At 42.1% G+C, this 24,922-nt stretch overlaps 1 protein-coding gene across 1 annotated transcript in view; it reads right to left on the bottom strand.

Annotated features, from left to right (window-relative positions):
• The window catches only part of STK32B (serine/threonine kinase 32B), a 349,859-nt gene that overhangs the window by 234,280 nt on the left and 90,657 nt on the right, over window positions 1-24,922 (bottom strand). The window contains exon 2 of the mRNA XM_029234880.1: window positions 22,765-22,820. Within this exon, the coding sequence (XP_029090713.1) occupies window positions 22,765-22,820 (56 nt within the window). The remainder of the gene's footprint in view (window positions 1-22,764; window positions 22,821-24,922) is intronic.

Here is a 24,922-nt window from a genome sequence, read left to right as displayed (position 1 = left end):
GGTAGGGGGGTGGGCGGGAAGGAGGAGGGTGACACTCATAGCAGCTTGGAGACAGCTCAGGAACTAGAAGAGATTCTTCAAAATGGGATTAGAATTCTGGCTTTCAAAGTGGAGCTCAGGATTTGAATAGGGTTTGGAGGTCTGACTTTGGGTACCAGATAAGAAAGAGAGGTTGGTACAGGACGTTGCCTGGAGCTTCAAGGCTTGGATTTACAAGTCAAAGAAGAGGTTGAGGCCTGGGGTCTTGGCCAGCTCCATGCTGATGAAAAGGTGTGGCTGGCAATCTGTACATCTTCTTTGGAGAAATGTCTGTTTAGGTCTTCTGCCCATTTCTGGATTGGGCTGTTTGTTTTTTTGATATTGAGCTGCATGAGCTGCTTGTATATTTTGGAGATTAATCCTTTATCAGTTGCTTTGTTTGCAAATATTTTCTCCCATTCTGAGGGTTGTCTTTTCATCTCGTTTATGGTTTCCATTCCTGTGCAAAAGCTTTTAAGCTTCATTAGGTCCCATTTGTTTATTTTTGTTTTTATTTCCATTTCTCTAGGAGGTGGGTCAAAAAGGATCTTGCTGTGATTTATGTTATAGAGTGTTTTGCCTATGTTTTCCTCTAAGAGTTAAAGGATGCTCAACATCATTAATCATTAGAGAAATGCAAATCAAAATCACAATGAGGTATCACCTCACACGGGTCAGAATGGCCATCATCAAAAAATCTACAAACAAGAAATGCTGGAGAGGGTGTGGAGAAAAGGGAACCCTCTTGCACTGTTGGTGGGAATGTAAATTGATACAGCCACTATGGAGAACAGTATGGAGCTTCGTTAAAAAACTAAAAATAGAACTACCATACAACCCAGCAATCCCACTCCTGGGCATAAACCCTAAGAAAACCATAATTCAAAAAGACACATGTACCACAATGTTCATTGCAACACTATTTACAATAGCAAGGACATGGAAGTAACCTAAGTGTCCATCGACAGATGAATGGATAAAGAAGATGTGGCACATATATACAATGGAATATTACTCATATATACAATGGAAAATAACGAAACTGAACTATTTGTAGTGAGGTGGATGGACCTACAGTCTGTCATACAGACTGAAGTAAGTAAGAAAGAGAAAAACAAATACCGTATGCTAACACATATATATGGAATCTAAAAAAAAAAAAAAAGGTTCTGATGACCCTAGGGCCAGGACAGGAATAAAGACGCAGACGTAGAGAATGCACTTGAGGACACGCGGTGGGGGGCGGGGGGAGGGTAAGCTGGGACAAAGGGAGAGAGTAGCATTGACATATATACACTACCACATGTAAAACAGATAGCTAGTGGGAAGCAGCTGCATAGCACAGGGAGATCAGCTCGGTGCTTTGTGACCACCTAGAGGGGTGGGATAGGGAGGGTGTGAGGGAGACTGAAGAGGGAGGAGATATGGGGAAATATGTATATGTGTAGCTGATTCACTTTGTTATAAAGCGGAAACTAACACAACATTGTAAAGGAATTATACTCCAATAAAGATGTCAAAAAACAAAACAAAACAAACAAAAGTAAAAAGACAAAAAATAAAAGAAAAGGTGTGGCTGGGATCCCTTAACTTCCTCCTCTATAAACTGAGGGCTTGAATCTATTTTCTAAGGCATCTTAGAAACACTCTATGTTTCTCAGGAACACAGAGCTGGACGCGGGGTCTGGAGAGCTGGGCTCTGCTCATGGCCCTCTTGCACGTATCTCTGGCTCCTCTGCCCTTGCTTCTTCACTGGCCAAGCAAGGTAGGTAGCAATGGCTGACTCAACCTGACCAGGGGACTATGAGAACTATGACTCAACCTGACCAGGCTAAAATGAGAAAAAGACCGAAGACAAGTCTAAGGCACTGAGTAGAGACAAAGGTCTGCTGGGAAGTCTCAGAGGCACAGAAGGAGTTTGGGTTCTCGGGTCACTCTGAGCGGGGCTTATATTCCCGTTCTTTGCTGTGCAACCACCCTCTCTGAGCCTCAGTCTACTCATCATTAAAATGGGGGTGGTATGTTCTTACTCCAAGGGCTGTTGTGAGGACATGGGAGGGGATGCTGTGAAGGGCGTGGTGTGCTGCTGTCATGTTGGAGGTACCGAATGGAGGTGAGTTTTCTTTACTTCCCACAGTGTTATGGACATTTAATGCTCCCGGGACAGAGGCCTCTCAGCAAATGCAGTTATTATTGTGATTACTGGTACTGTCATCACCACCATCATTAAGGACTTATCTGAAGGCAGGGCAGGGTGCTGGGAGGGAGGCATGCTTGCCAGGACACAGGGTCCCATGGCTGGAGCTTGGGGTGACATTTCCTACTGACTTGCCAGGGTGGCTTGAGCCAATCCCTTCACGTTGCAGACCCAAGGAAGTTGGGACAGTTGGGACCAGCCCTCAGGCTCTCTGTCAGGCAGGATGACTGTGGTACAGGGAATGCAATGCACAAAACCAGATAGGAGGGGACAGGCAGGCTGTAGTCCTGGTTGAACAGTTCTGACCCCCTCAGCTTGTGACGGAGACTTTATTTGGTTAAAGGGTCTTTGCAGATATAATTAAGGCTCTCAAGATGTGTCATCTAGGATTAGGGCGGGCCCCAAATCAACCAGTGTCTTTATAATAAGAGAAAAGAAGGCAGAGATTGGAGAGATGATGCATCTTTAAGCCAAGGAAGGCCTAGGATAGCCGCAACCCCAGTAGCCAAGAGACAGGCCCGGGACAGATCCTTCCCAGAGCTTCCGGAACAGTGGAGAATAAACCTCTGCTGTTTTAAGTCACCCCGTGTATTAAAGCAGCCACAGGAAACTAAGACAGTCTGTAAATGTCCATCATGGCCATCGACTTCTGGCTGACCAACTCGGCCAGGCACCTCTGTGATCCTTCCTGTGCAGTGCGTTTCATCTGAGCCCCGCAGGTCTACAGTCAGGTGTCCATAGAGCCCAGCAGAGCGTGTGGCCCACACAGGTGCCCAGGAAACATGGGCTAGTGGGGAGCTGAGCACACTGCTGAGCCTGGGACCCCACCCTGAGCCCTGAGTGCATTAACTCCCAAATCAGCGCCCGGGACTCCACATTCCAGCCCGATCCCCTGGCCTGTGTCCTCTCCCCCTAAGTCCCTGTGACCAGAGTGACTGCTGGCACTTAGAGTTAGTGCTTGAGATTTCAGAGGTGGGAACATTTCACCGTAATAGCTTCGTCACCAGCAGCGTCTCCTCGGCTCTGGTCTCTGCACATGTCCTTCTGCCCAGTGGGAACTTCCCCAAAATGTGACTTGAAGCCCTGCAAGGGCTTTCTTTCACCTTCAGGAAGTGTTCAAGGTCTGTGTCTTGTCATTCAAAGTCCTCCGCACCTCCGTCACCTCTGACAGGCAAGTGCGTGCTCACACCACACAGAGACATATGTACCACACACATACACATACATACACACACCACACACACATATATACACATACACACAAATACACACACATACACACACCACACACGCACACATCCCCTTCATGCCAGCTACCTCACCCCCCTTAGAATTTCTTTAAAGAGTTTCTCCACCACCACTGCTTTCTCCCCTTCTCACTTCCTCCCTGGCCCATGACCCCCTCCCTCCTGCTCACCCACCAGCGCTGTCTCTGCTCATTCGTTACTTTCTGTAGGAGGCTCCCTTTTATTTCGGGGGGGCTGCATCAACAGCCTTCCCAGTGGGCTCCCATAGCCCCTATTTCTACTGTGCTGCTTCCTACACTGGATATGCCCTGTTTACTGACCGACAGGCAGACCCCAGGCACCAGGAAGGCAGGAGCCATGCTGCCTGGTTCCCTATGGAACCCCGAGCTTCCAGAGGCTCAGACATGTGAACTTGTCACCTTGGCCCCTGACTCCCAGCACGAGTATGTTCTGTTCCCTCTGCTTAGAAGACCCTTCCTACAGGCCATCCCCTGCCTCACCCCTTGCGGGCATCACCATCTCCTGACCTGAGGGCCACCCTGACCTCCAGGCCTGAGCGGGAGTCCACAGAGGCGCTGGAATTTCAGTTAAGACAAGGCCCACCAGGTCCTGTGTGCTCGAGGGAGGTGGGGTCCTCGATGCCTGGACTCACAGCAGGAGGGCCTGCCGGTCCTCCCAGCTCTGAAGCCCAAGGCGACCCCGTGACGGAGGGGATCTGCTAAAACTAAAGCAGCATCTCAGCCTCCTGGGCTCAGGACAGGTGTTCTAGAGGGAACGTCAGCCCTCCTCACCAACAGGCAGCTCTGCCCACATCCTGGGAACCTTCAAAACAGAAGAGGCGGGTCCCAAGTGGCCCCAGGGCTCCTGAGCAGGTCAGCACATAGCGCTTTTCACTAGAAATCACAGTTAATGAGTCAAGGGATGAGCAGTTTGGCCAAAGCCACCCAAGCCGCTGACAGGCAAGCACCCAGTTAACACTCCTCATTAGTCTAATTCAATTAGGACACCTGATGTTATCATTATTAATTACAATTTATTGGCACAGATAAATAAATGCTAGCGAGCATGGATTTCAGGCGATTTGCCGTGAGAATGGCACGTGTCAAGCACACTGCATCAGGAATTTGGGAATTGACCCCAGTTCAGCAGAGAAGGGGTAGGGATGCGTGTTGAGAACCTCCATCACGCCAGCACCTGGCAGTCCTCAGCCGGATCTGACCTTCGAAGCACTGATGGTCTTGGTTCTGTGGCACCCCCAGCGGTTGGGGAGGGTCCTGGGATGTTGTATTTTGTAAAAACTCCCTGGGGGGAGTCTGAGAAGCTGGCTAGTTGAGAATCACTTTGCTGGATTCTTCAGGAAAGTCCTTGTCTGCCTGCATCTTCAGTGACCTTGATGGTCAGGACTGTAAGCCTCACTTTTCAGCTCAGGCAAGCCAAGCTCTGGGGGGACAGGTCACCCCAGAATCAGAAAAGCCAGAGCTGTGCTGGTAATCCAGAACTGTGGGGGTGCAATGGCTGGCTCTGCCCTTCCATGCACCAGCCTGGATGCCCTTTCTCACCTGACTCAGTTGACCTCTGTGCTGCCCACCCCACCCCCAGCTTGAGTACACTTAGCAGATGCTGTTGATTGATGCACAGCTATAGTGCGACACTAACGGACACTGGTTATGCTTACAGGAGCAAGATTCTGGGAAACAACCAACTTAGGGAAAAGCAAAAAAAAAAAATCAAGATTAAATAAGGTCACTAAAAAAGAGTGATCATGCTAGGTGCTGCTGTTCAAATATCCTTATCTGACAAGCAGACTGTCTTTGGCAGACAATGACTGTTAACTACCCAAATGCATCCTCCCTCTTCTTCCTTTTGAATAGGACAATTTTCTTCAAGGAGGCAGTATGATCCATTAAATACTCATTTGCAGCCAGAAGTAGCCATAGTTCTTGCCAATGAAATATTAGTCTGCTATTGGCTTCTAAGAAAAGTCTTGTTTTTTGAATAAAAGGGAATAGCTACAGATGGTTCCACTCTTCTCCCCTTGGCCACTATTCTTCTCCTTTCTACCTTGAGCACATATGTAATGTCTGGAGCTGCAGCAGCCCCTTGTGACCATGAAGCTACAAAGGTCTCAGAGTTACTGAACCTGTTATCATAGCGCCACCTACCTTCAGACTTCTTGTTATGTGAGAAAATAAACCCTCTTTGTTTAAGCCACTATAAGGCAGATTTTCTGTTTCTCACTCCTGAGAACATCTCCATCTGATACACAAACTATACGATGATGTTTCATGGCACAGAAAGTCCATGTGGGCTGTGACCAATGGTGGCCTCACTAGAGTGATCAAAAGTTAGCTTCAAGAAAAAAACTCATTTGGATGAATATTTCACTCAATAAACATGTGTGAAACGCCTGTCATGGTCCTGGCATTATGCTAGCCATGAAGATATGACACTGCTCTAGGAACTCAAGGTTCAATGGGATAAACAAACAATACTCAAGAGTGAAAGACAAAGTCGCTCACTTCAGGTCACTGGGCCCTACATGGCGTGGCCCCAAGTCCCCTCTAATTCCATCTGTTACTCTCCTCCCTGCTCACTTCCCACCCTGGCCCCTGTGCCATTCCTGTGTCTGCCATGCTTTTCCCCAGGTGTCCAGTCTTGGGTCCTCACCTCCTTCAGGCTCTACCCATGAATCACCTTATCCTATAAGCCATCCCTGACCTCCATGTGTGAATGAGCTAATCCCTCCCCAGTCCCCATCCTCCCTCCCTGTTTCCTCCATCACCCTGGCCAACTCCCATAACAGCACATGCTTCTTGGTTTGTTTGTTTTCCCTTTGTCTGTCTCGCCCACTGTGGTGTAAACCCCATAATAATAGGGATTTTCCTATTATTCACTGCTCCCTCCTCAGTGACTAGAACAGTGTCTGGAACATCTAGTTGACATCTGTGGCTGGCTGGCTGGAGAAATGGAAAATTACTACTTAGGAAAGAACAGTGCTATAGGATAGGTGAGCACATGGGACTAAGGGACCTGAGAAGAGGGATCCTAACCAGGATATGGGATTAGGGAAAGACATTCTGGAAGAGGCTGCATTTGAACTGTTTCTCAGTCATCAAGGGTTGGGTCATGAGGATGGAGATGTAGGAAGAGGGGGAAGGAAGTGCATTACCAGGAGAGTGCCAGCCCCTCTCTAAGTACAGAGAGATGGAACATGCATGGTGCATTTTAGCATGTGTGAGTAGCATTCTCAACTTCCCCATCTGTAAAATGGGGGTAGCAGTGTACTTATCTTAGTGGGTGGTTGTGAGGGTTACATGGTAAGCACTTACTAAATTATTGATTATTATTGTGATTATGATCATCATTCATACATGTACTGAAGGTAAGACCAGAGAACATTGTAGAGATGTGCAGAAGTGGCCCAAGAAGGAGCTCAGGAACAATTTCACAATTATTTGGTGTGATGGTTGATTTTATGTGCCAGCTTGGCTGGGCTATGGTGCCCAGACATGTGGTCAGACATGATTCTGTATGTTTCCGTGAAGGTGCTTTTAGATAAAATTAAGTTGTGATGAATTTTAAAAGGTGGACTTTGAGTAAGCAGATTGCCCTCCATGTGGGTGGGCCTCATCCAATCAGTTGAAGGCCTGAATAGAACAAAAGACTGACCTCCCCCAAGAAAGAGGGAATTCTGTAGCAGATGACCTTTGGCCTTTTACAGCAACATCAGCAACTTCCTGGGTCTCTAGCCTGACAGCCTATCCTGCAGATTTTTAGACTTGCCAGCCTCCATCATCATGTGAGCCCATTACTTAAATAAATCTATCTATATCTATATCCACACATCTCTTTTTAGTTCTGTTTCCCTGGAGAACACTGACTAATACATGTGGCAATGAGCTAGCCAGGATCAGAAGTCAGCACCTGATTTCAACTTCTCATGGACCCAAGGAGTCACTTAGGCCACCAGTGCTGGGCATTTGGAAGCACAGGAAGCTCAAACTGCTTGGTACTTGATTCTAAACTCTTTGTCCCCAGTCAGCATAAAAAGAGACAGCAGCATGGGGAGACACGCCTTGATTGGGGCACAGCCCCATGGTGTGCCCAGCTATGCTCTAAGCCAAGCCAGTCTCTCCTTAAGATGCTAAGAAACAGTGCGCCTGTCCCGCGGACACTCCTGTGGTTTAAGGCCCCCAGCCTGTGGGATTTTGTCACATCAGCACCAGCAGAACAATGCAGTTGGCTTTTATCCTGAGGGCACTGGGGAGATACAGAAGGGTTTAAAAAGTGGATCCTAGGTATACAATTGCAAATGAATGAATAAAGGAAAGAACATACAAACAAACAACATGGAAAATGTGGGTTTTGAGGGGGAGGGGAGTTCTTTCTGGCAACAGGGTGGAGGAAAGTTTGGAGGTAATTCCAAGAGGTGATCGTGTGTTTTATAAATAATGCCACTGCTTACACACACAGTTTCCCTCTGGAGTCATAAGGGACATCACTTTGTCAGGAAACAACAAAAAGTAGTCATGGGGGCAAGGGTCCAGGACCAACCTTGGTGCTTTCTGACACCCTTAGTGCTGGAAATGTATCTTTTAGGGTGAAGCAAGGTTGAGACCACTTTACAGATGTAAAAAGGCCTGGGAAGGCTCATCCAGAATATGAAATGAGACGTCATTGTTGGAAAATGCGAAATGCAAACGAGCAATGACGTCTGTTAAATTGGTCAGTAATGGATCATTTGCTCTGGCCTATGCTTGAAAGCCATTCGTGAATGAGCTTGCATTTCCTGTGATATTTAGCTCTTAATAAAGTGATCCCTGGGAGCCAGCAAATTCCTCCAACCTATGCTTCAAGCCAAACATGGACTAATTAATATGAAAGGAATAAATATTTCATTAAAAAGAAATGGATTCCACTGCTTATAAAAGATGTCTGCATGAACAGTAAAAGCTTCTAGTAAAAGTATCATGTTTAAGAACTCTAAAAATGATTCTTACATAAGAATAACAGCTCACTTTGGAAACACAGAGAAGTTAGGTAACTTGCCCAGAGTCATCTGGTTGACCAGAGTTCCAACTCAGCTCTGTCAGACTTGGAGGCAAAGCTCTCTAAGCATTTTGCTATAAACTGATTAACTCTTGCATTGTCCTGAAAAGAGCAAACATATATTCCAAGTCCCTGCTTGTGGCAGACACAGTGTTGGCTGGGCGTCTTACACACATTTGCTGCCGTGGCCCCATTACTAAGTCTGTCCCTGCCACAGGACCTTTGCATCTGCTGCCCCTTTTGTATGTGATGCTCTACCCCCTGGATCTCCACATGGTCTATTTCCTTCTTAGCAGTTAGGCCTTGGCTTAAATGTCTCCTTCTCAGCAAAGCCTTCTCTGTTGCCCTCTCCTCCAAGGAAAGCAGGCCTACCCTCCCAGGTCACTGCACTATGCATTTTCTGCAGAGCAACTCTCATTATTGAAATCGCGGTTGGATATTGTTTGTATATTTGTCTCCCTTACTAAACTGTCAGCTCTATGGCATCAGGGACCTCGTCCATCTTGTTTGCCACACCATCACAAGTACCTAGACTAATGCTGGGACAGAACAGTTGGCATAAACGTTTACTGTCTGACTCAAAATCCTGCTATGCTTTCCACCATGCTACCCTTATCTTAAAAGATGAACAAGATTTCCAAAGACTACATTTTTAAAGGAAAAAAACACTAAGTCAAATGTTTCTGAACATTCAAACTTATGAACATATATATAAAATCGAATCTCCACTTAATTCCAAAATGGATTTGTTGCAGTCTGGGCACTAAATTGGTTAGTCCGCTATTAATCAAAAATTTTTTTTCACACTATGAATTCACATGCAGATGTGAAAATCTGGAATGTGGAATGAGACAGCTAATAATATGCTTGCGTGTAGAAATGATCATCATTGCATAATAAGAGTGTGGAGTCTGGAATTATCAGCTGTGCAACTCTTGCTGAATTTTACCCAGACTCTTCCTTTGAGGGACATAAAGAGCTATTATCATATAAATCTGTGCCACTTTTTGCTGTTTTATGTGCAGACTGCCTCTGGCTATTCCATGAATTTTAATTAACTCTCTGTTTATTTTGCTTCAACCCTATGACTCTCTAAGCACGGGGCCCATTTGCTAATCCAAGAAACACACTTTGGAAGCAAACTTCTCAGAAAGTTCTCCCAAAGGTATCTTCCTCCTTCCCTTGAAAATAATTAAGCCCTGTTGACTTCAAAGTTGACTCAGAGCAGGACACTCCAGTCTGGACTCTCTCTGCTGGTGCAGGAGCAAAATGTCCAATGGCTCAACGAACGAAGGGGTCAAGAGCAACCTGTGGGAGGTGGAGAGTGAGTCAGGAGAGAGGTGGAAATTGAAGGGGCATTTGTGAAAAATTAGAGTTTGCAGTAGGGGAGACAGAGAAATTCTCCTCAGGACCCTAACCCCAGTCAGTATAAACCAGTCAACTAGCAGTTAATTGGTTAATTAACCTTAGCAGTTGATTGGTTAATTGTCAAGCTTTTCATTCATTCAGTTAATTATATAGAGCATATATGTCATATGTATCATATGCACATGTATATGTAAGTATATATTATATATGAATATAAATATACACACTGCTTAGTGGATATGTACATATGCATGTATTTGTATGTATACACATGCATATATATGTGTGTAGATATACATATATACTGCTTTGTGGGCTTACATATATATGTATACATATATGAGTGTGTATATGTATCTATATAATATATGGTGGGTATATGTATATCTGCCTATATATAAACTGTTTAGTGGGTGTGTATATATATATGTATATACGTATATTTACTGCTTATATGCATATACATTTACATGTGTTTATAAATACTGTATGTATGTGTATATACATGCATGTAGATATGTGTGTATATATATATATGCATGTGTCTATGTATACAGCTTACTAGGTGTGTATATATGCATATTCATATGTGTGCTCATATATATATATACACTGCTTAATGTGTGTATACGTATATCTATATGCTGATTAGTGAGTGTGTATATGTATGTGCATTAGACATATATGTATGTGTAAATATACATATGTGTGTATATGTATTATACTTTATACATATATATTTGCTTAGTAGGTACTGGAGATACAACTGTGGACAGTGAGGGAACATTGCTGCCCTCAGAGACCTTATGTTCTGGTGCATGAGACCAACAACTAAGAGGACAAATTAATAAGCATGCAGTGGAATTACAGGTAATGACGGGTGCACTAAAGAAAAGGGGACCAGAAAGGGTACATGGATATGAAATGCTTGGGGTGGAGTCAAGTGGGGTGGATATTCAGAGAGGGCCCCCATTGAGGGGACATTTGAGCAGAATTCTGTATGGTATGAGTGATCCTTGCAGAGTTCTGGGGGAAAGTGATCAAGGCTGAGGGCACAGCAAGTGTAAAGGTTCCGAGTTAGAAATAAGTTCAGCATGTTCGAGAGATGAGAAGATGGGCTGAGCGGAATGAGTAGGAAGATGGAGGGGGTAGAGAGACGTGTCAGCAAACTAGGCACAAGTCAGATTGCTGGGCCTTGGGGGCCAGCAGAAGAGGTTGGCATTCATTCCGAAAGCAGCAAGCATGTGATCCAGTCCATGCTTTATCACATCACTGGCTGCTACGTAGACCAGGGCTTTCCCTCTTCTTTCTCTCTCCCCCTCATCCGTTCTCTAGGTAGCATTTATTGAGCCTTTACCACCTGCTGAGCACTAAGCCAGGTGCTGATGGGACTGGGCAGGTGAATATGACCAATCCCAAGCTTTCAGGGATCTCACACTCTGATGGCAGAGGCAGCTGAGCAAGCTGAAGACCATCCCTTGGCAAGATGTGCTGTGACAGATGGAAAGAGGAAGCTAAGAGTGCCAGGCCTTCCCCTGACGCACCCCTTCAGGTGGTTACCTAAAACTTTCCAGAACCCACCACATCACCCAGGGCCAAGAAGACATGGAAGGCATTTTAAAAATGCCAACCATTTGTCAGGTCTGATGTTGGAGGCTGCATGGTCTCTGCCCCTTATTTTCCCAGTAAGATCACTCAGGGCATTCTTTATAAGTCTTTATTTGCCTTCATTGTACAAAGGTATTTTTGTTCTCTTTTATCACTAGAAAGATATCGCTCCATTGTCTTTGGGCTTACATAGTTTCCTAACACAATGTGTCCTTTTGTTCTCTGGTTGATTTTAAGATTTTCTCTTAATGGTTTTAAGCTATTTATTAATTGATTATGATGATCACTGATGATGTTTTTCTTGTGTTTCTCTTGCTTGGAGTCGGTTGAACTTCTTGGATTGGATTTTATAATTTTCATCAATTAAAAAAAAATTCAGCCACTATTTCTGCAAATATATTTTATATGCCCATCCCTCCTTCTGGGACTCCAATTACACATATGTTAAACTATTGCATTTTGTTCCATAAGTCACTGAGGCTCTGTTAATTTTTTTTCCTCTATGCTTCATCATGTATAGTTTCTATTGCTATATCTTCAAGTTCACTAAGCTTTTCCTCTGCACTTCCTAATCTGCCGTTAATCCCATCCAATGAATACTTCATTTCATATATTGTAGATCTCATTTCTCTAGGTTCTATTTGAGTGGTTACCAGAGGAAAGAGGGGTGGGGGGAAGGGAAAGAGATGGGAAGGCAATTAAGAGGTACAAACTACTAGGTATAAAATAGATACAAGGATATAATGTATGGCACAGGGAATATAACCAATACTTTATAATAACTTTAAACGTAGTATAATCTGTGAACATATCAAATCACTATTTTGTACACCTGAAACTAAGTTAACATTGTAAATCAATAAAAACATATAAATAAATAAAGTAAAATTGCAATGTCCAGTGTCCAAAAAAATTACTAGACGTGCAAAGAAGCAGGAAAATATGACTCATAAGCAGGAGGAAATCTAATAAAGACAAACAAACCCAGAAATGGCACCAGTGATGAAATTAGTAAATAAGCATTAGTGACCAAATTATTTAAACAATTTTAAACAAAATTTAAAAGAGCTATTATTAATATGTTCTGTATGTTCAAGGATTTTAAGGAAAATGTGAACATAATAAGGATAGAAATGGGCATTCTTGTTTTTCAGAAGAGGAAACACAGGTTTGAAGAAGCTTTATGACTGGTCCAAGTTCACATGGCTAGAAACAGCAGGACCAGAATCTGAGCCTAGGCCTCCCCATCTAGAAAGCCCATGATCTTTCCTCTATGTTATGTTACTTCCCAAACCAAATGTCCAGTGTTTTTGGACACTGATGGACACTATCCCCCTGACCCCCATGGTCTCCTGCTGATACACATGTGACTAAAGCTAGTTTCAACCTAACTTCTGTATTTGGGAGGAACATGTGGAAACAAAACAGGCTGTGTGTGACAGTGGGGTCCTCTCCAGGCTTCCAACTCATCATATGTAAATGGGGATAATAATGCCCAGCACACTGGGCTTTTAGGGCAACAAGGATGGTAAGAGGGGTCCAGTTCCTAGGACAATGACTGTGAGTTTCTGATTGGTCAGGACTCTACTCCACGTTGCAAATACTGGGAACCCAACATGATCTTGCATCATCAAAACAGGATGCCAGATCCTGTAGCTGGTAAGGACACTGGATAAGGCTCAAAGGACTGGAAGAGCACAAGGGCAGAGGCACTGATGGTACCTGCCCATGTTCCCTCTCCTGCACCTCCACACACCTCAGGATGCTTACTGTGGACACCTGTGACTCTCTGCTGGGGACCTTCTTCTGCCCTGGATGAGATAAGCCAAAAAGTGCAGGAGAGGTAGTGCTGCTTAAAGCAGCCCTCCATCAATGATGAACAGGGAGGGAACTGTGCATAAAAACATCAGCTTCTCTGACCTTCGGCTGCCTCAAGGCACCCTCGGCATTGAGTTCCAGAATGGAGGTGAGTCCAAGGGCCTCAGTGGTGAGTGCTTTCACCAAATACCCATCCTTGGCTGCCTTGCCTTCTGGGTCTCACTCCCCCTCTCTTTCAGGTGTTTCCTGGGATCACCTCCCCCACCAAAAAACTGCTTGCACTCAGTTTCAGCTCCTGGAGGAACCCAAGCTCAGACAGTGCCCAGCAGGGCCAGGACTGGGGTCCAGCAAGTGAGGGGGCAAAATGTAAGGAAGCAATGTCGACCTGCATTTGGAGGACCCTAGGAGCAATGCCTCCTTAAATTTTCACTCCTGGTGCCTTGCTCGCTCGCCCCAGTCCTGACCCTACTCAACAGGAGTCCATCTCTCCACCTGCCTCTTACATCTGTTTGTCTGTTCACTTTGGGCCTCATTCTTTCCTTTTGCAGAGAGACTTTCACCTTCACCAGTTGCTGAGAAAAATGGTCACCAACTCATGCAGACCTGTTTTCTTACAGAACATCATCAATGAGAGGATGAGAACAAGCCTTTCACCTCTGATTCCATGGAAGGATTATGAATGGCTGGGCTTGGGTAACACAGCCACTCCTTGGACCAAGCACCAGTCTAGCTGAATATGGCCCAGGTGGTTGGCCCAGCCAGGTCACATGCCCATCTCAGAAGGTGAGTGAGAGACCATAATAATTGACAGTCCACATGGGGTGGGGGAGGTGTTTTCCAAAGGAAAGAGATGTTACTGTGATGAGAAAGGGGACCAAAAAACATGCTGAACAGTCAAAAACAACAGCTACTACAGTCCACTATGATTCTCCATTCCCTTTCCTTTTTACAGATGAGTAAAACTAAGCTTCAGGGTGGCTAATTCACTTTCCCAGGTAGCCACAACTAGTACATATCAGAGTCAGTCTGCTTCCCAAATCTAAAGTGTCTCCACTGAGATATGTAGAAAAGAATCTGCTGTGCCTCAACTGTCCTAAAATTCAGTCATAAATGGGTTATAAAAATTTTCAGTGAATTCCTGCTAAAATCAATGGATTGCCTGCAGCTGTTTACTTTGGTGCTACACTGGGGAAGCACAACTTCCTCCAGAATGAAAGTAAAATGGGATTTCTGGGAATTCACATGTGCTTTTTCCTGATAACCAAGGCTACTGTCATACTTTAACAATGGAATGTCTTTCTTGAAAACTCTTAATAAATGTCAGATATCAAACCTGCCAAAGGCAGATAGCAAAGCCAAAATATCCCTTCAATATTAGGAGGGTGGTTTTCTTCATCTTAGTCCAGCCCAGTTCCACCTTGAGTCTCATAATAGTCATATAGACTCATCTACACTTACCATGAAACGCAGCGATTATTTGGTATTTTGACCACAACAAAGCTACGTTCGATTGCCTTGAAGTAAACTAACCTCGTCCTGAATACTGGATGTTTGTGTACATTTTACATGAATTTGGGTGTCATCAAGAAATTGCTACAAGCTAAAGAGGGACTTAAAACTAGATCCTCTATAAAGCTTGCATGTTTTTCAGAACATCCACTATAACCATAGCTTTAATACATTTACGCTCTGGAATACAGGTTCTGAGAGCCAAGCCAGTAGGCAAAGAGCAGCACAGATGTAGGCAGAAAAGGAAAACAAAACTTTTAAGGATGGTGACAGGATATAATCCATTAATGATTCATGAGGGCACGTGCTAACAGATTTGGTAGTATGACAGGAAGGGGTGCAAGGAGCTCAGGACCAAAATCATCACTGACATGAGGGTAAAAGTGATATGCGTCTATGTGGTGCCGATTGTGTTGTGGACTTAAAAAGTTGCTTCCATGTTCCTTCATCCATGAAATCCTCGACATAAGGGACAACAGAAAGTAAAGATTTAACAGAATTTTAAAATCTTTTGTTGTTGTTGAAGTTCAGCTACTATCCATAGAGACTAGAGGCAAACTTCCTAAATTCTCTGGGCCACAACTCCTCTCTCTGAAAAATCCAGAGAGGGGGAATCTCAAACGTGGCACATAAACTCTGCCCAAATCTCTGGCTGACCCCTAAGGGCTATAAGGGGCAGACTATAAGCAATACAGTGAAGAAGAAAAGACTACGCTTCGTGTGCCTGTCCAAGAGGCAGAGTATGCAGTGTAAATCCAACCAAGTTAATTGCTCATTAAAACTATATTTTCAAAGAAATACAATGCCATCCGAAGTCTATACAACATAGCATTGGCAATATCCAGGATGCAACCCAAAACTATTCAAAGTATAAAGAACCAGGAAAATGGAACCCATCCTCAATGGAGGTGAATCTTAAAATGACCCAGATGTTGCAATTAGCATAAAGGACATGAAAACAGCTCTTATGACTATGAATATGCTGCATGATATAAAGGGCAATATGACAGAAATAAATGAAAATATAGGAAATCTAAGCAAAGGGAGAGAAAATATTTTCTTTTAATCCAGAATTTCCACCTAGGCACAACATAGTCAAATTGCTGAAAGTCAAAGATGAAAGGAAAATCTTGAAAGGAGAGAGACGAAAGTGACACGTTACTATCAGATAATAATGATTCAAGTCTAATGACGTCTCATCAGAAAGCATGGAGGTCAGCTGACAAAGGTACAAAATCTTTAAAGCAGTGAAGAAAAAACTGTCAACCCAATAACCTGTATCCAGTAAAAATATTCTTTAAGAAAGAAGGTGAAATAAATACATTTCAGAGAAAATAAAATTAAGAGAATGCGTTGACAGGAGACTTGCACCACATAAAATACTAAAGAAAATTCTTCAGGATGAATGGAAAGGACACCAGAGGGAAATTCAGACCTTCACGAAAGGTATGGGTAAATATCAAGAACTACTTTCCTCCTAATTTTTTAAAAGCCAAAAAACTACACATACTTTAAAATAGATATATATTTTACACATATATTATATATTCATGTATTTCTATACATTTAAAGCAAAAATCTATAATATTGTATTGGAGACATGATTTAAGAAGCTGTAATACATATGACAACTATAGTATAATGGTTGACAGGAGTGATAAATAGACCTATATGGTTGCCAGGTTTTTATATTTTACGTGAAGTATAAAATATTAACTCTAAGCAGATTGTGAAATAAACTGAAGATGTGTATTATAATCCCTAGAGCAACAATTTTAAAACATAACACAAGGAAGTATAGCTATAAAGTCAGTAGATAAATTAAATGGAGATTCTAAATATTCAATTAACCCAAAGCAAAACAGGAAAAGAGAAACAGAAGAACAAAAGAGAAAGAGAACAAGAACAAATAAAGGACTAAAAGAGATTGCCAGGTGGATTTAAAGAGAAGCAAGACCTAACTATATGCTATCCTCAAGAGATTTATGCCAGATATAAAAACACAGATAGAATGAAAGAAAAGACATGGAAAAATACATGCCATGTATGTTGGAATGACTATATTAATCTCAGAAAAAATAGGCTTCAAAAAAGATTATTAGCAGAGATAGAAAAGTTTATTTCACAATGATAATAAGGTCAATTCATCATGAGGCCATAACAACCATAAAACTGTATGCACCTAACAACAGATCTTCCAAGCATAAGAAGCAAAAGGGCTTCCCGGGTGGTGCAGTGGTTGAGAGTCCGCCTGCCGATTCAGGGGACACGGGTTCGTGCCCCAGTCCAGGAGGATCCCACATGCCGTGGAGTGGCTGGGCCCGTGAGCCATGGCCGCTGAGCCTGCGCGTCCGGAGCCTGTGCTCCGCAACGGGAGAGGCCACAACCGTGAGAGGCCCGCGTACTTCAAAAAAACAAACAAACAAACAAACAAACAAAACTGACAGAATTAAAGGAAGAAGAAGCAACTCCACAATCAGAGTTGGAGATTGTATACAACCATCTCAGAAATGGATAAAACAACCAGATTGTTAAAATCAGTAAAGACAGAGATTGAGAAAGGAGGCGGTTCCAGATGGCGATGTAAGAAGATCCTGAACTCACCTCCTTCTATGGGCACAACAAATTTACAGCTACCTATAGAAAAATTCCCTATGAAAAGGATCTGAAAACTAGCTGAACAGCTCCTCCACAACAAAGGATAAAAGAGCCACATCAAGATGGGAAGGAGAAGCAGAGATGTGATCTTGCCCGAACCCCACACTCAGTGTGGTGACCTGAAATTGGGAGGGGTCTCACAAATACAAAACTTCTCCCTGAGGAGCCAGGGGTTTGTGCTCTCATCTGTCATCCCAACCCTTGGGACCTGCACTGGTAAGAAGAGCTCCCAAAATGCCTGGCTTTGGAAACCAGCAGGACTTACATCCAGAAGAACCATAGGGCTGTAGGGAACAGGGAACACACTCTTAAAGGGCTCGCACGCAGACTCACTCGCCCTGGGACCCAGCACAAAAGCAACAGTATGAAAAGGTCTGGACCATAGGTGAAGGAGATTTATTTACTAATCTTAAAGCATCTGCTGGAGGGGCAGAAATCTGTTGGGACTCTTCCTGGAGACAGAAGCTGGCAGGTGCCATTTTTGTGCTCTCTCTCCACCTTGTTAGTCCCACTGTACATGCCCCATCCTCATGCCACTTCTGCAGCCCTGCCAAAGCCAGTTGGCACATGCAGCCCATACAGTGTATGCCTCTTGAGCACCTGGCTCTGGTGTCCAGGGCGGATTGTGTTTTGGGACCCCCATGGGTCTGAAACAATCAGAGAGACTATTCTTGGCAGGCTACCACACTCCAGTTACTGCACAGACAGCTGCTGTGATGCACCCCCAGTCTTCCTGTGAAAAAGCCCTATTTACCTGTCTTGAAGCTTCAGCCTGATGGACAGGCTTCCAGTTTTCCATACATCTAGAGGCTATGAAAGGTCTAGGGGATATCACCTTTGTGCTCTCCCTTGACCTCACTACAGCTCACTGGTACCTCCCAGAAATGAAATCAAACACTCACCTGGAGCCCCGATTTTTGCAACTTCACTAATGGGACACCTGTAGATCACCTGGTGCGGAGGCCAGCAAGGTTTACAATTGCATTTTCACAGTACTGTGTATACTTGCATACCTTAAAAGCTGCTGCCTAGTTTCTAATCAGCCTGAAATTAAGGGCTAACTGAGATCCCACCCTCTCCCACCCTCTGGAACACTCACAAGTCTTCAACAACTGGGAATTACCAAGAATAAATCAGGGTGCTACGACAATCACAATGGTTCAAAATATAACCAAGAGCTAGGGCAAGGTTAAACAAGAAGGTTAATCTCCTTCACAAGGCCACTACTTCAAGACTGGGAAAGACAGCTGTTTTGCCTAATACATAGAAACACACAGAGAGTCAAGCAAAATGAGGAGAGAAAGGAATTTATTCCAAACAAAAGGAAAAGATAAAACCACAGGTTAAAAAAAAAAAAACTTAATGAAATGGAGATAAGTAATTTAGCTGAAACAGAGTTCAAAATGTTAGTCATAAAGATGTTCACTGAACTGGGGAGAAGACTAGATGAACACAGAGAGAACTTAAACAGAGATAGAAAATATAAGTAAGTACTAAATAAAAGTCACAAAGATGAAATATACAATAACTGAACTGAAAATTACACTAGAGGGGTTCAATAGCAGACTACAAGAAGCAGAGGAAGAATCAGTGATCTGGAATAGAGGTCACTGGAACTCATTCAAATAGAGCAGCAAAAAGAAAAAAAAATTCAAAAAGTGGAGATAGCTTAAGGGACCTATGAGACAACATCAAGCAGAATGACATTTGCATTATATGGGTCCAGAGGGAGAAGAGAGAGAAATAGGCAGATGACTTATTTAAGGGAATAATGGCTGAAAACTTCCCTAATCTGGAAAAGGAAACAGACATCCAGATTCAGGAAGCCCAGAGAGTTCCAAACAAGATGAACCCAAATAGACCCACACCGAGACACATTACATTTAAAATGTCAAAAGCTGAAGCTAAATCATAAAGGTAGCAAGAGAAAAACCTGTTACAAACAAGGGAACCCCCATAATACTATCAGCAGATTTTTTTGGCAGAAACTTTGAAGGCCAGCACTTTCAAAGTGCTAAAAGGAAAAAACTTCCAACCAGGAATAATCTACTCAGCAAGGTTATTATCTAGAACTGAAGGAGAGATAAAGAGCTTTCCAGACAAACAAAAGCTAAAGGAGTTCATCACCACTAACCCAGACCTGCAATAAATGTTAAAGGGACTTCTTTAAGCTAAAAAGAAAGGGCGCTAATTAGCAACAAGAAAACATATGAAAGTAAAAATCTCACTGGTAAAGGTAAATATATAGTAAAGGTAGTGGATTGATCACTTACAAAGCTATTATGAAGTTTAAAAAATAAAAGTAATAAAAATAATAATTTAGTTAAATGATACATGAAATTTAAAAAATGTAAAATGTGAAATCAAAAACATAAAATGTGAAGGGGAGTTCAAAATGTAGGGTTCTAGAATGCATTCAAACTTAACTATCAGTTTTAAATAGATGATTTTATATATACACTTACATATATATTTATGTGTCTGTGTATATATATATAAGCTGTTACATGTGAGCCACATGGTAACCACAAAGCAAAAGCCTATAGTAGATACACAAAAGATAGTGATAAAGGAATCTAAGCATAACCCTATAGAATGTCATCAAACCAAAAGGGAAGAATGCAAGAGAAGAAGAAAGAAACATAGAGGAACTACAAAACAGCCAGAAAACAATTGTCAAAATGGCAATAAGTACATAGTTATCACTACTTACTATAAATGTAAATGGACTAAATTCTCCAAACAAAACACATAGAATGGCTGAACAGGTAAACACCAAGACCTATATATATGCTGCCCACCACAGACTCATTTCAGATGTAAGGACACACACAAACTGAAAGTGAAAGGATGGAAAAAAATGTGTCATGCAAATAGAAACCAAAAGAGAGCTTCGGTAGATATACTTATATCAGATAAAACAGACTTTAAAACAAAGACTAATAAAAGGCAAAGATGAGCATTACATAATGATAAAGTCATCTCCAGCAAGAAGATATAACATTTGTAAATATTTATGCACCCAACATAAGAGCACCTAAATATATAAAATAAATATTAACAGACCTAAAAGGAGAAATTAACAGCAATACAATAATGGTAGGGGACTTATAACACTTATAACAATGGAAAATTATCCAGACAGAAAATCAACATGGAAACATCAGCCTTAAACCACACTTTAAACAAGATGGGCTTAATACATACATATTGAACATTCCATCCAAAGGCAGCAGAATACACGTTCTTCTCAAGTGGACGTGTAACATCATCCAAGATAGATCATATGTTAGGCTACAAAGTAGTCTCAATAAATATAAGAAGATCAAAATCATGTCAAGTATCTTTTCTGACTACAATGGTATGAAACTAGAAATCATTTACAAGAAGAAAACTGGAAAAACACAAATACGTGGAGACAAACAACATGCCACTGAACAACCAATGGGTCAAAGAAGAAATCAAAGGAGAAATTTTAAAAAATACCTTGAGACAAATGAAAATGGAAATACAACATACCAAAATCTGTGGAATGCAGCAAAAGCAGCTCAAAAAGGGAAGTTTATAGTGATAGAGGCCTACCTCAAGAAACAAGAGAAACCTCAAATAAACAACCTAACGATAAAGCTAAAGTAACTAGGAAAAGAAGAATAAATGAAGCCCAAAGTTACCAGAAGGAAGGAAACAATAAAAGTCAGAATAAAAATTAATGAAATAGAGACTGAAAAGATCAATGAAACCAAGAGCTGGTTCTTTGAAAAGATAAACAAAATTGACAAGTCTTTAGCTATACTCACTATGAAAAAAAGAGAGAGGGCTCAAATACATAAAATCAGAAATGAAAGCGATAAAATTACAACTAATACCAAAGAAATACAAAGGATCGTAAGACACTACTATGTTTAAATTCCTAGAAACATGCAGTCTTCCAAGACTGAATAATGAAGAAAGAGAAAATTATGAATAAACATAATTACTAGTAAGGAGATTAAAAACTCTCAACAAACAAAATCCAGGGTCAGACAGCTTCACTGGTGAATTCTACCAAACACCCAAATGTTTAATACCTATATTTCTCAAACTCTTCCTGTGGAGGAGGGAACACTTCCAAACTAATTTTACAAGGTCAGCATTACCCTGATACCAAAACCAAACAAGGACACCACAAAAAAAGGAAATTACAGGCCAATGTACCTGATGAACATAGAAACAAAAATCCTCAACAAAATATTAGCAAACTGAATTCAACAATACATTAAAAGGATCATCTACACTATTCAAAGTGACATTTATTCCATGGCTGCAAGGACGATTCAACCTCCACAAATCAATCAACATGATGTACCACACAAACAAAATGAAGGATAAAAATCACACGATCATCTCAATAGATGCAGAAAAGGCTTTTGACAAAATTCAACATCCACGTATGATAAAAACTCTCAACAAAATGAGTATAGAAGAAACCTCAACATAATAAAAGGCCATATATGACAAGCCCACAACTAGCATCATACTCAACAGTGTAAAGCCGAATGCTTTTCCCTTTAGTTCAGGAACAAGACAAGAAGGCCCATTCTCACCACTTTTGTTCAACATGTGTAAATCTTGAGGACAGTATGCCAAGTGAAATAAGCCAGTAACAGAAAGATAAATACTGCATGATTCCGTGTACAGGAGCTATCTAAAATATTCAAATTCATAGAACCAAAGGCCGGTTGCCAGGGCTTGAGGGGATGGGGACACAGGGAATTACTAACTAATGGGCATAAAGCTTCAGCCAAGCAAGATGAGTCAGCTCTAGAGATCTGCTATACAGTGTTCTCTGTATAGGCAACAACGATACATATATTGTACACTTAAAAATTTAAGCCGGCAGATCTCATGTTAAATCTTCTTTCCACAATAATTTTTTAAAGTGCCTCCATTGCAGGAAAGAGCTACTGCTGGCCATCACATAAATTTGCGGGGTTTTTTCCACTTTCCTTATTTACATCCTCAAGGAAGAAATAGCATTAGCAATCTTGAAATAATTACCATAGTAATTCACCTAAAGCAGGACTGCTGTAATTTAATTTTCAGAATGAAATTACAGCATATCCAAAGGAAACTATTCAGACTTCCTTTCACATTTCAAATTTAGCAAATTCAAATCTTTCTGTCAAACAGGAAATTCCCAGTGCCCAGCAATCAACACAGAAACAAACACACAAACATGCATATAGGCATAAGCCCAGTGGTCGGAACTTTCCTATTTTACTGATGAAATTTGTTAAAATCCATCATTCTTACCTTCCCAAAACTCCCTTTACCAATGGCCCGTAGGATCTGAAAATGGTCAAAGTTGACTGTAAAAGAAAAAAGAGAAAAACAGGAATAAGTCAGATTTGGCAAACCTTGTTTTGGTTCTTAAATGTCCTTACCTGCACACCTACCCATTTATTTCAAACGGCTCCTGGTTTACTGCATCATGTTTGTCATGGCAGCACTCCACCACTGAATGGATACTTCTTGGCATATTCCATTTCCCCTCCCAGCACATATATTTGGCAGTTAACACCTCACCATATACTTAGACACCCACAACCATATACACCTATATGGTATATAGGAGGAGAGACATCTTTTGGGCCAGAGGGAAGGCAGGACAGAGAAAAACTTGGATACTTGGATTATCAAATTCTTGTACCTGCTAATCCCTTTGTCAGGATGACCCTTCCCTACTCCTAGCTCCTGTCTTGTCCATCAAGCACTCTTACCTTACATACTCAGACATCAGCTCACCTGCCTCAGTAGCCAAGGAGTTAATCCTACCTCCATTATGGAACCTCTGGACCCCCAAGTTTCATGGCCACATCATGGTCCTTCCCTGCTTGGGTGTCTGTCTAACCACTGATATCACGAGCCAAGAGGATGAAGATGATGATCCCACACCTTCCTCCTGGTATTGCCCTGTCTCATGCCTCCCTTTCATCACGTTTCTTGATGGGGCTCCCCATTCCTGCTATCTCTACTGCCTTGTTCCAGTATGGCTTATACCCCATCCCCATAGCACAACAGGCCAACAACGTATGGCAATGCCACTCGAGCCAATGGACAACTTTCTGTGCCCCTTCTACTTGGCCACTCTCTCAAAACACCTGCATAGCTTCAATGGAAGCGCACCCTCTTGATTTTCCATTTCATGCATCAGCCCTTTTGCACATGCATCTTTGTCCTCCTGGCCATTAATTACTGGATTCCATCAAGACTCCATCCTACAACCTTCCTCTCCTCACTGGCTCCAAAGGCTTCAGTCACCACCTAATGGCCAATGACTTTCCAGGCTGTGCGTACCGATTGATCCTACCACACAGAAACTCCTGGAGGCTTTGGAGCCACCTTGAACTCAATGGGTCCAAAATGGAACTTAGGAGAGGGTGTGGAGAAAAGGGAATTCTCCTCCACCATTGATGGGAATGTAAATTGATGCAGCCACTATGGAGAACAGTATGGAGATTCCCTAAAAGACTAAAAATAGAACTACCATATGATCCACCAATCCCACTCCTGGGCATATATCCAGAAAACATGAAAACTCTAATTCAAAAAGACACATGCACCCCAATGTTCATAGCAGCACTATTCACAATAGCCAAGACATGGAAGCAACCTAACTGTCCATCGACAGATGAATGGATAAAGGAGAAGTGTTACATATACACAATGGCATACTACTCAGCCATAAAAAAGAATGCAATAATGCCATTTGCAGCAACGCGGATAAACCTAGAGATTATCATACTAAGTGAAGTAAGTCAGACAAAGTCAACTATCATATATCACTTATATGTGGAATCTAACAACATGATACAAATGAACTTATTTACAAAACAGAAACAGACTCAGAGACATAGAAAAGAAACTTATGGTTACGAAAGGGGAAAGGGGAAGGAGGGAAGGATAAATTAGGAGTTTCGGATTAACAGATACACACTACTATATATAAAACAGATAATCAACAAGGACCTACTGTATAGCACAGGGAACTATACTCAATATCTTGTAATAACCTATACTGGAAAAGAACATATATATATGTATATATATATATACATACATACATAGGTATATATACACACATATATATATAGGCTGGTGGTTGCCAAGGGGGAGGTGGGGGGGAGAGGGACGGTTTGGGAGTTTGGGATGAGCAGATGCAAACTAGTATATATAGGATGGATAAACAAGGTCCTACTGTATAGCACAGGGAATTATATTCAACATCCTGTGATAAACCATAATGGAAAAGAATATTAAAAAGTATATATATATATATATATATATATATATATAACCGAATATACAACTGAATCACTTTGCTGTACACCTGAAACTAACACAACATTGTAGATCAACCGTACATCAATTAAAAAATAAAATAAAAGAAACACAGCCTAGGATGAGCGGT

This window comes from Monodon monoceros, unplaced genomic scaffold (genome assembly GCF_005190385.1).
Source record: "Monodon monoceros isolate NGI ecotype Baffin Bay Population unplaced genomic scaffold, NGI_Narwhal_1 Super_Scaffold_20, whole genome shotgun sequence".
In the NCBI taxonomy this organism is placed as follows: domain Eukaryota; kingdom Metazoa; phylum Chordata; class Mammalia; order Artiodactyla; family Monodontidae; genus Monodon; species Monodon monoceros.
Note: the sequence above shows the minus strand (reverse complement) of the source record. Positions and strands in the feature narration are given on the sequence as shown.